Source organism: Ovis aries, chromosome 9 (assembly GCF_016772045.2).
Source record: "Ovis aries strain OAR_USU_Benz2616 breed Rambouillet chromosome 9, ARS-UI_Ramb_v3.0, whole genome shotgun sequence".
NCBI classification, from domain to species: domain Eukaryota; kingdom Metazoa; phylum Chordata; class Mammalia; order Artiodactyla; family Bovidae; genus Ovis; species Ovis aries.
In genome coordinates, this window is record NC_056062.1 from 86,324,115 (window position 1) to 86,338,785 (window position 14,671).

Consider the following 14,671-nt stretch of genomic DNA (forward strand, 5'->3'; position numbering starts at 1 on the left):
CCGTGTAGCTGTGTATGGCATTATTTACTCTTTTCATGGCTGGGTAATATTCCATTGTCAGTCAGTCGTTGCTCAGCCATGTCCCACCAGGCTCCTCTGTCCATGGAATTCTCTAGGCAAGAATACTAGAGTGGGTTGCCATTGCCTTCTCCAGGGGATCTTCCCAACCCATGGAGAACCCCTGGTTCAGTCCAGGATAGAACCCGAATCTCCTGCATTGCAGGGAGATTGTTTACTGTCTGAGCCACCAGGGAAGCTCTGTCAACATGTTTACTTAATGGTAAATATGAATTTAGAGAAATTAACACAGATTCTGGTTCTTGATACTTTATATTGTATAGCAATATATTCTGGATATTTTAGATTGTCAGATTCTATTATAATATAGTTTAATAAATTACAGTTGACTTATTGCTAACTTATACATATTTCTACCAAGGTTATTTACCTAAAATTTTTAAATCTTAAAAAAAAAAAACATGTTGCAGACTTATAGAAAGCTAGAAAAATAATAGTACATAGTATGGAGAATTCCCATAGGGTAGGCTCTTTACCCACATTCTGTAAATATTGATATTTTACAAAGTACCTTTCTCTCTCCAAATAAATAAATAATTTTTTCAGAACCTTTTAAGGTAATTGTGGACATGGTGCATTTCAACCCCTAAATATTCTAATGTGAATTTCTTTAAAAAAATAAAAAGAGTGTTCACTTATATAATTATAGTAAGTTATAAAATCAGAAATTAACATTGATATAATACTGTTATCTAATCTTTTGACTTCATGATTTTTTAAATATTTACCTTTATTTATTTATTTGGCTGTGCTGGGTCTTAGTTGTAGCACACAGGACCTTTAGTTGTGCTTGTGGGATCTAGCTCCCTGGCCAGTTATCAAATCCCAGCTCTGTGCATTGAGAATGCAGAGTCTTAGCCATTGGACTGCTGGGAATGTCCCAAGTTAATTCATGTTTGCCCAGTTGTTTCAGTGAAAAAAGAAAATCGGATCCAGAAGTCAATTAAAAATTATTTTCAAAATTTAAATACATTTAATATGTTATATAATATATAAATATAAATATATTTAATGTTATTTAAAAATATAAATATATATATAAATTATATATTGCATTTGGTTATCATGTTTCTTTAATCTTCCTTAATCTGAAATTTAGTCTTTGTCTTCCATTGCCTTGACAATTTTGAAGAGTACAAGTAAGATATTCTGTAGAATGTTCCTTGTTCGGGTCTGTCTGGTGCTCTCTCATGATTAGGTTCAGGTTATACATCTTTGGCAAGTATGCCGCAGGAGTGGTGTTCTGTTCCTCTCACTGCACCATAGCTTATTTACTTTAACAAGCTTTCATCCTTGTAATGAAAGGAGTGTTTTCTTTAGTGCTACTTAGTCTAGCTTTTAAATTTACTGTGAAGAAATACTTGGATTAAGAGCTGTAATAAGTTTCAAATTTGTGATAGGCTCCTCTTTCCCTGCTATTCTTCTTGAGCTTGCTTTCCCTGAACATGTGCGAAAACCCTTGGCCAGGCAGGTTTGATGATCCTGTCTTGTGAACTTCAAATGGAAAACAATTCCAGGCCAATACAAACTAATTTTGAAGCATGCCCTTCATAATTCAATCTCTGCAGTCCCCCAAATTTTATAGAGTGTTTCCAAATACTTGAGCTATTTAAAATCACTCATGATTCATCACTAATTATTAGAGAAATACACATCAAAACTACGATGAGGTACCACTTCACACCTGTCAGAATGGCCATTATTAAAAAGACTACAAATAATAATTGCTGGAGAGGGTGTGGAGAAAAAGGGACCTTCATGCACTGTTTAGAGAAGATAATGGCCACCCACTCCAGTGCTCTTGCCTGGAAAATCCCATGGACAGAGGAGCCTGGTGGGCTGCAGTCCATGGGGTCGCAAAGAGTTGGACATGACTGAGCGACTTCATTTTCACTTTTTACTTTCATGCGTTGGAGAAGGAAATGGCAGCCCACTCCGGTGTTCTTGCCTGGAGAATCTCAGGGACAGAGGAGCCTGGTGGGCTGCCGTCTATGCAGTTGCACAGAGTTGGACGCGACTGAAGCGACTTAGCTGCAGCAACAGCATGCACTGTTGGTGGGAATGGAAACTGGTGCAGCCACTACAGAAAAGAGTGTGGGAGGTTCCTCAAAAAACCTAAAATCAGAGTTGCCATATGATCAAACAGTTCTACTCTTGGGCATGTATCTAGTCATACATCTAAATTGGAAAGGTAGAATAGCAGCAGTATTTACTATAGCCAAGACATGGAAACAGCCTAAACGTCCACTGACGGACGGATGGATACAGAAGATGTGAGATATCTATATGTCTAGACCAAGTCAGAAAGACAAAGGCAAACACCATATGATGCCATTTACATGGGGCGAGTCTAAGTCATGATACAAATGAAACCACCTGCAAAGCAGAGACAGACTCACAGACATTGAGGACAGACTTGTGCTTGTCAAAGTGCAGGGGGTTGGAAGGGAAGGACTGGGAGGTTGGGACTAGCAGATGTGAACTTTTAGACCTAGCAGGGGTCCCCAGCGTCCCCAGCCCCTGGGCCATGGGCTGGTGCTGGTCTGTGGCCTGTCAGGAACTGGGCCATGCTGCAGGAGGTGAGTACGGCACAGTGAGCAAAGCTCCATCTATATTTGCAGCTGCTCTCCATCGCTCACATTATTGCCTGAATTCCACCTCTTGTCAGATCAGCAGCAGGATAATGAATGTAACACCTCTGAAACAACTGGCACTGCACCCTTCCCAACCCCTAGCCCCCAGTCCATGGAAAAATTGTCTTTCACAAAACGAGTCCCTGATACCAAAAAGGATGGGGACCGCTGATATATATGATGGATACACAACAAGGCACTACCGTGTCGGGAGCCGCATTACTGACAAAATGGAGGCACGGCCCCAACCCCCTCTTTTGCAGGTGTGGTCCCGGGATGAAGGAGTTAGGTCTTGTGATTCTGACTTGTTCTTTCCTTTCTTCGGTTGAGTTAGCTGGAAAGAATGTTGAGGTGCTTATTGTTCTTGAGAGAAGCATGAAAAAGCACAAAGCCTTCTGCAGTTGTGCCCAGAAAATAATCTATAAAGTAACCATTGACATTTGTTCAAGGATCTTTACAAACAATGTTCCAGGATGAGCATGTAGGCCGCAGCTTGAGGCCATGGGAAGGATTGTTATCTGAGACCTGTTTGTGAGTGGAATTTTTATGGCAAAGGAAGTTTGCTGAGCTTACGGTTTAGGAATAATTAAGAATAGCTTGGCTATGGCATCTCACTCCAGTACTCTTGCCTGGAAAATCCCATGGACAGAGGAGCCTGGAAGGCTGCAGTCCATGGGGTCTCTGAGGGTCGGACATGACTGAGCAACTTCACTTTGACTTTTCGCTTTCATGCATTGGAGAAGGAAATGGCAACCCACTCCAGTGTTCTTGCCTGGAGAATCCCAGGGACGGAGGAGCCTGGTGGGCTGCTGTCTATGGGGTCGCACAGAGCTGGACATGACTGAAGTGACTTAGCAGCAGCAGCAGCAGCAGCCTTTTTAGGAGACAGAGAGCTTAAGATACTAGGGGCAAGCAGGATTTAGAAAGATAAGAAATAAACTGAGGAATGTGATATGCAGCCCAGACATAAGCCTGAGTTACAATGTAATCACAAGTAAACATGATTCTGAGAGAATCGCTGAAGCAGGAACTCTGTTTGAAGAGCAACAAGGAGACAATAAATCTGGGTGAGGGGGAGCTGAAAATGTAAAACCTCTGACCTAATGCTTTTGTCAAAGTATAAACGAAGACCTGATGCTTGAAATAAACATACCATCCCACACCTTGAGTCAGAGGCTGCATCATTCTCCACCGACACCGCTTATCTCTTCAGGCTGATTCCCTGGCTGCTGGAGCTGGACTCCGGCACTACTGTGTAACACAAGGGACTATATTCACTATTCTGTCAATAAACCATGATGGAATAGAATATGAAACATTCCATCAACAAATCATGATGGAATAGAATATGAAAAAGAATATATATATGTATGACCAAGTCACTTGGCTGTATAGTAGAAGTTAACACAATGCTGCAAATCAACTATATTTCAATAAAATACATCATTTATGATGTAATTTTCCTTAATTTGTACTTTGGTAGCACTATGTGCAGCTTCAGATTTTTAGGATTCATTTCCTCTTTATACACAAGCAAGCTTTGGCAATCTGTACTTCAGTTAATTCGCTTTGTTTGTATTTTCTTCTCTTACCTAGCCAATCAAAAATCCCCCAACAGGGAAGAAATACGTTAGATGCCCTTGTAATTGTCTCCTCATTTGTAAGGACACATCACGGCGAATAGGATGTCCAAGACCCAACTGGTAAGACATAAAGATTCATCTATCCATTCATTTGTTCATTTGACAAGTCCTTATTAAAGATTCATTGTGTGGCAGGGTTTGTTCTAAACAGAGTCTTTATCCTCAAAGTAATTATAAGACCTTCAATATTTGTTCTTTGTTAAAGGAGTGATACTGCTTAGTTTGAAATTAATGGTTGCAAGTATTCATAAACCAAAATTCTTGAATGAACAATTCAAGTTATCTTGATGTTATATAACTATTTAATGCACTGTAATAAATCAGTGACTCATTATATTTAACTAAGAATAACTGATTAGTTTGTCTTTGAATCTTTGACATATTTCATCTTAATTTGGGAGTGTTTTAGTAATCATTGTGCACTTTACCACATGTTAATACACTAGTCTTTGCTAAGTATAAGTGAGTGAGTCAAGTTGCTCAGTCGTGTCTGACTCTTTGCGACCCCATGGACTGTGGCCCACCAGGCTCCTCCATCCATGAGATTTTCTAGGCAAGGATACTAGAGTGGGTTGCCATTTCCTTCTCCAGGAGATCTTCCTGACCCAGGGATCGAACCCGGGTCTCCTGTGTTGTAGACAGACGCTTTACCATCTGAGCCACCAGGGAAGTCCTTTGCTAAGTATAATCCACTTAAATAAATTCTATAGTTATTCGCCCCTGCCAAATGCCATATGGAGTGCCCAAACAGGAGTATATCAAAACCTTAACTGTATTTTTTCCCTGTGATTTCTGTCATTTTGAATGTTAGTCAGTTAAAACCCTATCTAATGGTAACTGGGGAAAAAGAAAGGAAAGGAGCCTACCATTTTCTTTTCTGTCCAACTCTTATTAAATAGATATTAAGAAGTACCAGCCTACCCAGAAAAATTTGGTTTGACTCAGCACTTTGGTATCTTCACGGCACACATATAAATGTTAATTTAGAATATTTTAACTTCTTTAGTCTTTTATCAAACTCAAGTTATCTTCCTAGATAGGATAAGATAAGGTAAGATGAGGAATAATTAGATTTGAAATTATATGGAGCAGTTAAATGGTTCCTAAGGTCCAATTCCATCTTATTTTGTTACTTTTAAAATATTGACTATTGCTATTTTCTATGATTTGGGCCCTAAAAGCTGAAACTTAATTCACTTAATTTATAAAGCAAGAGTATCTTATTTTCAATGCTGTATCACATGTTTGGGCCCTATATTGTAGGTTTTGCCCTCTCTCCATTTGTGGGATAATAAGGTTTTCCCTTTTTCTTTCCACAGTAGACGCATAATTAACCTTGGCCCAGTAATGCTTATTTCTGAAGAGCAGCCCGCTCAACCTGCATTGCCAGTCCAACCAGAAGGAACAAGGGTCGTGTGTGGGCACTGTGGAAACACGTTCCTGGTATGTAACAAGACATCTGTCAGAGACATCAGTCTGTTCAATGTAGGTCATGATCACACAGATTTGACCACTGTTTGTAGTCTTATAGTTTGGTCCAAGTGCAAATTGACCAAAGGATTAAAATAAAGACTTTTTTAAAGAAAGATAGTTAATCAGAACTTCAGTTAATAATATACTGCATTATTTGTAAATTGCATATAAGGTGCATCCTCTGACTCATTCATTTGCAAAAAGGGCCTCTCTGGATAGACCAATAATAAACAAGCACCTTGTCCTCTAGACAGAGCAACTTGGGTATCTTGGCTTAGTGAGCGATTGAATCTACCTCCTACACTCACCTCCTTAGTAGAGCACAGAACGTACAGCCTCATGCAGTGGCCTTGCTTGATTCTAGATTCAAGAAATATTCTTATTATAATTTATCAAAATTTTTCTGATTTTTAAATATGAAACTTGGAGTTAAGGGAATAAACTCAGTTCACTTCAGTTCAGTCTCTCAGTCCAACTCTTTGCAATCCCATGGACTGCAGCATGCCAGGCTTCCCTGTCCATCACCAATGCCCTGAGCTTGCTCAAACTCACATTCATTGAGTCAGTGATGCAATCTAACTATCTCATCCTCTGTTGTCCCCTTCTCCTCCTGCCTTCAATCTTTCCCAGCATCAGGGTCTTTTCAAATGCATCAGTTCTTCACATTAGGTGCCCAAAGTATTATTGAAGTTTCAGCTTCAGCATCAGTCCCTCCAATGAGCATTCAGTATTGATTTCCTTTAGGATGTACTCGTTGGATCTCCTTGCAGTCCAAGTGACTCTCAAGAGTCTTCTCCAACACCACAGATCAGAAGCATCAATTCTTTGAAACTCAGCCTTCTTTATGATCCAACTCTCACCTCTGTACATGACTAATGGAAAAACCATAGCTTTGACTATATGGACCTTTATTGGTTAAGTAATGTCTCTGCTTTTTAATATGCTAAAGTTTCTCATAGCTTTTCTTCCAAGGAGCAAGTGTCTTTTAATTTCATGGCTGCACTTACCATCTTCAGTGATTTTGGAGCCCAAGAAAATAAAGTCTGTCCTCTTTCCATTGTTTCCAAATCTATTTGCCATGAAGTGACAGGACCAGATGCCATGATCTTCTTTTTTTTGAATGTTGAGTTTTAAGCCAGCTTTTTCACCCTCTTCTTTCACCTTCATCAAGAGGCTCTTTAGCTCCTCTTCACTTTCTGCCATAAGGTGGTGTCATCTGCATATCTGAGGTTACCGATATTTCTTCCAGCAATCTTGATTCCAGCTTGTGCTTCATCCAGCCCTGAATTTTGCATGATGTACTATGCATATAAGTTAAATAAGTAGGGTGACAATATACAGCCTTAATGTATTTCTCTCCGCATTTTAAATCAGTCTGTTGTTCCATGTCCAGTTCTAACTATTGCTTCTTGACCTGCATACAGGTTTCATAGGAGGCAGGTAATATGCTCTGGTATTCCCATCTCTTTAATAATTTTGCATAGTTTGTTGTGATCCACACAGTTAAAGACTTTAATGTAGTCAATGAAGCAGAAGTCGATGTTTTTCTGAAATTCTCTTGCTTTTTCTATGATCCAGTGGATGTTGGCAATTTGATCTCTGGTTCCTCTGCCTTTTCTAAATCCAGCTTGAACATCTGTAAATTCTTGGTACATGTACTGTTGAAGCCTGGCTTGGAGAATTTTGAGCATTACTTTACTAGCATGTGAGATGAGTAATTGTGCGGTAGTTTGAGCATTCTTTGGCATTGCCTTTCTTAGGGATTGGAATGAAAACTGATCTCTTCCAGTCCTGTGGCCACTGCTGAGTTTTCCAAATTTGCTGGCATATTGAGTGCAGCACTTTCACAGCATCATCTTTCAGGATTTGAAATAGCTCAACTGGAATTCTATCACCTCCTGTAGCTTTGTTCATAGTGATGCTTCCTAAGGCCCACTTGACTTCATACTCCAAGATGTCTGGCTCTGGTTGAGTGATCACACTATGGTGGTTATCTGGATCATGAAGATATTTTCTGTACAGTTATTCTGTGTATTCTTGCCACTTCTTCTTAATATCTTCTGCTTCTGTTAGGTCCATACCATTTCTGTCCTTTATTGTGCCCATCTTTGCATGAAATGTTGGTATCTCTAATTTTCCTGAAGAGATCTCTAGTCTTTCCCATTCTATTGTTTTCCTCTATTTCTTTGCACTGATCCCTGAAGAAGGCTTTCTTATCTCTCCTTGCTATTCTTTGGAACTCTGCATTCAGATGGGTTTATCTTTCCCTTTCTCCTTTGCCTTTTGCTTCTCTTCTTTTCTCAGCTACTTATAAGGCCTCCTCAGACAGCCATTTAGCCTTTTTGCATTTCTTTTTCTTGGGGATGGTTTTGATCACCACCTTCTGTACAATGTCCCAAACCTCCATCCATAGTTCTTCCTTGGATTATCCAAATCCTTGACATGGATAATCCTTATAAACCACATTATAAGTGAGCTGACTTCAGTTGTTCAAAAATAAATATTGAGTGTGTACCAGACACTGGGTTACATGCTTGGGAAACAGGAAAGTGCAGTCCCTGCCCTCATGGGATTTTCCAATAATAGCAGGAGAAAGACAGTTAAAACAAGAATTATGTGCTGGAAAATCCCATGGACAGAGGAGCCTGGTGGGCTACAGTCCATGGGATCACTAGGAGTCGGACACGACTGAGCGACTTCACTTTCAAGTCTCACTTTCATGCATTGGAGAAGGACATGGGGAGCCTGGTGGGCTGCCGTCTATGGGGTCTCACAGAGTCGGACACGACTGAAGCGACTTAGCAGCAGCAGCAGCAGCAGCATTTAGGCTACAGCAGGGAAATACAGAATGTTCTTAGTGTATATATAGAAGCATCTAGGCTAGTTGAAGTGACATTATCTTAAGAGTAATGGAAAGCTAAAGCAGAGATTTATAATTAAAATGTATTTGTGGATGTTATGTATATAATTTATTGCATATGGGCAAGTCTGAAGAAATAAGATATTTAGGCTTTATTATTCAGAAAAATGATGACAGTGGTTATGAATAGCGTAAAGAATTTCAGAGAGAATTAGCCAAATTGATACTAGGATAGATAAGGGAACGAGACAAAAATAAAATTAAACACAACTGTTACAAAGCTTTATATTTAACTTTTGGAATCATCTAGAAATGAACTCTAGAGAATGATCTAAGTTAAGAGGTTAGATAGATGTATATGACATTACTTTATACATTTATGCCTAAAAAATTTGGGGTTTAAATATTTTCCCCTCAGAAGAAAGTCACTAAGTTTTATGTAAGCCAGAAATGAACTTGTAACTTACTTAACATTCAGTGCAAGCACGTGAATCTTATTAGCATAGTAATTATGACTTAAAAATTTTATGTCTTTGGCAGGAAAGGGTGTTTTGGATTAACACCCATGGTATTTAAAGATGATTTCAAAATTTCCTGAAAACAGAGTTTTGTGTGATTAAGAGAACACAGTACATACCTTTAGGGTGGCTATTACCTTTGAGAGTTTCAGACTAATGAGAGATGCTGAGGGTTACAAAGAATAAACTCTCCATTCTCACTTGAGAACTTCACCTCATCATTATTATTATGCCAATACAAGTAATCTTAGGTTCTTTGTAGTAGTCTTTGTCCTTCAAACTTTCATCTAATAGGATAATTCATCGACTTATTCCATACCTTGTTTCAGCCTTGGTTTACAAGGCCCATAAGCAACTGAAACAAGTTACAAAGTCCAGTAGCTTTGAAAAATAAAACATGCAAAATCAAGGAGATGAAAAATAGGGCAGAAATATGATGAAGTCATATATAAGAATATAAGTATGCGTAATATTCAGTCCTGGGCAGTTGTTAAAATTTGACTGAATTTTAGTGGTGTGCTTTCTATAGTTAATTAAAAGAGGAAAACATAATCTATTACAAGATATTTGTGATGTTTTCTGGAAAGTTCACATAGCAACTTTTACTGGAATACTGAGACCTAAGAGAAAATCATTCCCATGGGTTGAAAGTATAATGGACTGTGTCCTCAATGATATTTTTCATTTATAACAAATAATATAATAAGATGTAATATAATATCACTGCCATAATGCTAAAATTATATTTACTAGAAATTCACACAATTCACAGTATTCATTTAACAGCCTGTCTGGAACAGTGCATAGTGTTGAGAAAAGCTAAATTTGTGTTTTCCAAAGCATAGTCATCAGAATGCTCATTTTACAGGATAATAATAAGTATTATGTGAGTAAAGAGTTCCAAGATTATAAGGAATTGCTAGGATAAAAAAATTAAGCAGAATTTTTATAGGTATATTCTTTAGCACTTTTAGTATACAATATGTTAAAATAATAATAATTAAATAATGTTAAACCACTAAATAATAATTATTACAATTTAATTAAACTTAATTTCTTATAAATAATTAAATAATATTAAGATCCAAGAGGAAGTTTTATGTAGTATGTATAAACATATTAAGATGTCGAAACAGTTTTGAGGGGATTATCTCACCAGACTACTGTTTTGGGGGACTTTGTTTAGAAAATAATTTTCCAGAAGAATAAAAGCATTACAGACTAGTTCTCCATGAACATAAAGACGTTTCTTAAGACAACTAACCAGCAGAGAGTTTAATTGCGTCTGTGTGGGATAGGTGTTTTCCGTTACTGATGGAAGGCAGGTCCACGTGCTGGGTAGGGTTGGCATTTCCCAGTGAAATCTAACACAACCTCATCATAGATGAGAGTTCAAACTTTGCCTGGAAGTGGGCCAATATAGTCCCTTCAGACAGGGTCCGGTTTTCTTCTCTCGTTCGTAGGGTTCTATAGTTCGGTTGCTTAGCAGAGTGAAAACAGTGAACACACTTTAAAGTAATGACATGTGTATGCTCAGTTGCTCAGCTGGCCTGACTCTTTGTGACCCCATGGACTGAAGCCTCCCAAGCGCCTCTGTCCATGGAGTTATCCAGGCCAGAATACTGGAGTGGGTTGCCTTTTCCTACTCCAGGGGATCTTGCCAACCCAGAGATCAAATGACCCCAGTTGTGTGTTGTATCCATTAGGAAATCTAGTATACTAGCAGCTGACTGGTTTTTAGTAGTATTACTTTCTTATATGCCTCTTAAGATCAATTTAAAATATACCTTGATGAAACTAAGTTATCTATTATATATTGTAGAATGGTTAGAAATAAGCCAAGTATTGGAAGACCTCTACTAAAAACAATTGGGTTTTAGAGAAGTTGCTTTTAACCCTTCTGATAGAAAAAATTTTCATAATAGCCAAAATATGGAAATAATGCAAATGCCCACAGTAGGAATGGATAAAAAGGATGTGGGGCTTACCAGGTGGTGTTAGTGGTAAAGAGATGCCAGTGCAGGAGATGCAAGAGACGTGGGTTTGATCCCTGGGTCTGGAAGATCCACTGGAGTAGGAAATGGCAAACCCTCCCCAGTATTCTTGCCTGGAAAATTCCATGGACAAAGGAGCCTTGGTGGGCTACCGTCCCCGGGGCCGCAAAGAGTTAGACATGACTGAGTAAGTGAGCACAAACAAAAATACACAATGGAATATTATTCAGCCACAGGAAATGATTTGGAGAAGGGAATGGCAACCCACTCCAGTATCCTTGCCTGGAGAATCCTATGGACAGAGGAGCCTGGCAGGCTATAGTCCTTGGGATACTACAGAGTGACTAACACTACTACAAGAAATGAGGATATTCTGCCATTTATGACAACACAGAGGACCTTGAACACATTTGCTAAACAAGGTAAGTGAGCCAGAGATAGATATCCCTTAATCATAGAGTGGAAAAAAATTGAACCTGTAAAAACAGGAAAATGGTGGGTACCAGAAGATATCAGAAGATGGGAGGTGGGGGATAAGACTCATGGTACGAACTTGTAACAATTAGTAAATAAGTCATGGAGATGTAAATAAAGCACGGTATAATGAACATTGTTGTAGTTCAGTCTCTCAGTTGTATCCAACTCTGTGACCCCATGGAGTGCAGCCACCAGGCTTCCCTGTCCTTCACTATCTCCCCGAGTTTATAATGAATATAGACAGTAATAGTTATAATTATGTAATGGGATAAAGGTCACTACAGTGACAACCATGTTACAATATATAAACGTATCAAAGTAGTAGACTGTACACCTTAAATTTACGCAAGGTTACCTGTCAAATTTATCCAATTAAAAACAGGAAAAATTAGATACTTTTTTCTGTTGACACTTCAAGGTTTTGGCAGTAAAATTTTAAGAGTGCAGAGGCTGCATTTTAGATAAGAGAACAGTGGTAAATCCTTTCAAAAGGACAGGTATTTGCATTCATTCAAATAGATTATGACAAAGTTATTTCTAATAATACATGTTTTTTCTAGTCTTAGTTGGCCACATTTAAAATAATTCTTGTAGATAACAACAAAACCAGATATGCTAGGTTCCTGCCTGTATAAGTTACTAATTATACGACAGTCTTGGTTGTTTGTCAGTTATAATCAAATTTATTGTGCATAATCTGTGCTAAATGATAAAACCTAACTAATCTCCTGTAGGTTGGTCATCTAAAAATTCTAGAATTTCTTTGCCAATGTATTAGCCTTCAAACTTGAATTTTGAGTTACTCTCTTAGTTCAGTTCAGTCGGTCAGTCATGTCTGACTCTTTGTGACCCCATGGACTGCAGCACGCCAGGCCTCCCTATCCATCACCAATTCCCAGAGTTTACTCAAACTCATGTCCATCGAGTTGGTGATGCCATCCAACCATCTTATCCTCTGTTGTCCCTTTCTCCTCTCACCTTTAATCTTTCCCAGCATCAGGGTCTTTTCAAATGAGTCAGTTCTTTGGATCAGGTGGCCAAAGTATTGGAGTTTCAGCTTCAGCTTTCAGCTTTAAGGGGTTTCATAATTGCTTCCTCAGCCACTTTGCTTCTTTTAACAAAGAAAAACTTAAATTTGTTTTTTATAAATAAAATTTGCAATGACATTACAAGTTCAACAAGGGTTTCCCTTGTGGCTCAGCTGGTGAAGAATCCACCTGCAATGCAGGAGACCTGGATTCGATCCCTGGGTTGGGAAAATCACCTGGAGAAGGGAAAGGCTACCCACTGCAGTATTCCGGCCTAGAGAATTTCTTGAACTGTATAGTCCATGGGATTGCAAAGAGTTGGACATGACTGAGTGACTTTCACTTTCACTACAAGTTCAACAACTGTCTTATAACTAATTACAAATATATAAAAAGTAATTAGTAAGATTTCTATATTCTTCACTTCTTAATGTTCTATGCCAATTTCTATAAAAATCTATGTACGTCTCTATTTAGTGCATTAATTTTAGCATTTTTATTATTAATAATAAGCTTTGAAGTAAATTCGTTACAAAAAGAGTAGTGAAAGAAACAGTTATCGGTGCTTGAAAAAGCTGTAGCCTTGGTTTAGCTTTCTCAAATATTGAAAAATAATCATTGTGAAAAGAGTGAACATTCATGTAAAGTTTCATTTCTAGTTTATTTACCTTAGGTCTGTGTATTCCTACTGTGATTGAGAGAGATTATTTCAAAATTACATAACTTTCAGAAAGTTTAAAATTAAAATGAATAAAAAGAAGTCCAAACTCAGATTTATTTGTCTTTTTAGAAGTTAATCATTAAAAAATTTTTTAAAAGTCATGTATCAGATATTTTCTGAACATTATCTTCTATTGTGTGGAAAACATTTGAATATGCGTAACTTATTGAAGCCCCACTATAGCTAGAACTTGAGAGTTATGAAGAAAAAAGAGTGACCCGGAATCATAAACAAAAATTAATATTAATGAAAGAAAGGTTGTTTTGATGTTAAAACTGTTAATGTACTTGAAGGAATTCTATAAAGGAAGTGTACACTTTACAAGAAGATATGTAGAAAAGCAAATGATGGGAGGTAAAAGCAGACAGATTTTTTACCAGATGAGCCACAAGGGAAACCCTTGTTGAACTTGTAATGTCATTGCAAATTTTGTTTATAAATAACAAATTTAAGTTTTTCTTTGTTAAAAGAAGCAAAGTGGCTGAGGAAATACATTTTTGTGGTGAAGAGTTACTTTTTTATTAATTACTTTTTAATTGGAGGATAATTGCTTTGCAATGCTGTGTTGGTTTCTACCATACAACAATGAAAATCACTCATAATTATATGTGTGTATATATGTATATATATGCGTGTGAAGTGAAGTGAAGTCACTCAATCGTGTCTGACTCTTTGCGACCCCATGGATTGTAGCCCACCAGGCTCCTCCCTCCACGGGATTCTCCAGGCAAGAGTACTGGTGTGCGTTGCCATTTCCTTCTCCAGGGGATCTTCCTGACCCAGGGATCAAACCGGGGTCTCCCGCATTCCAGGCAGACGCTTTAACCTCCTAGCCACCAGCAATTTGGCCATATATATGTATCTATATATGTATGTATACGTGTATCCTTTCCCTCTTGACTGCCATCCTCCATCTATCTCCCCATGCTACATAGCATCTTCCCACTAGCTATCTATCTTGCACATGGTAGTGTATATATGTCAGTGCTAGTAATACTTATTTTAAACTTATATTGCACATCTTTTCAAACACTTTAACCTACTTTTAATGCCAGTAAGCTGTTTCAAGCATCTGGATAACAGTACTGCGGGGAAGGTAGCCCGCTTTATCCCTATATTACAGGGAAGATATAGGTAATAAAGTTGAAGCTATGATTTTTCCAGTAGTCATGTACAGGGATGAGAGTTGGACCATAAAGAAGGCTGAGTGCCAAAGAATTAATGCTTTTGAACTGTGGTGCTGGAG

The 14,671-nt window shown here is 38.1% G+C and overlaps 1 protein-coding gene across 1 annotated transcript in view; it reads left to right on the forward strand.

The window, feature by feature from the left end:
• Window positions 1–14,671, forward strand: part of PIP4P2 (phosphatidylinositol-4,5-bisphosphate 4-phosphatase 2) — an 87,112-nt gene that overhangs the window by 37,817 nt on the left and 34,624 nt on the right. Inside the window, exons 3-4 of the mRNA XM_027973240.3 lie at window positions 4,308–4,414; window positions 5,674–5,797. Coding sequence (XP_027829041.1) covers window positions 4,308–4,414; window positions 5,674–5,797 — 231 coding nt within the window. The remainder of the gene's footprint in view (window positions 1–4,307; window positions 4,415–5,673; window positions 5,798–14,671) is intronic.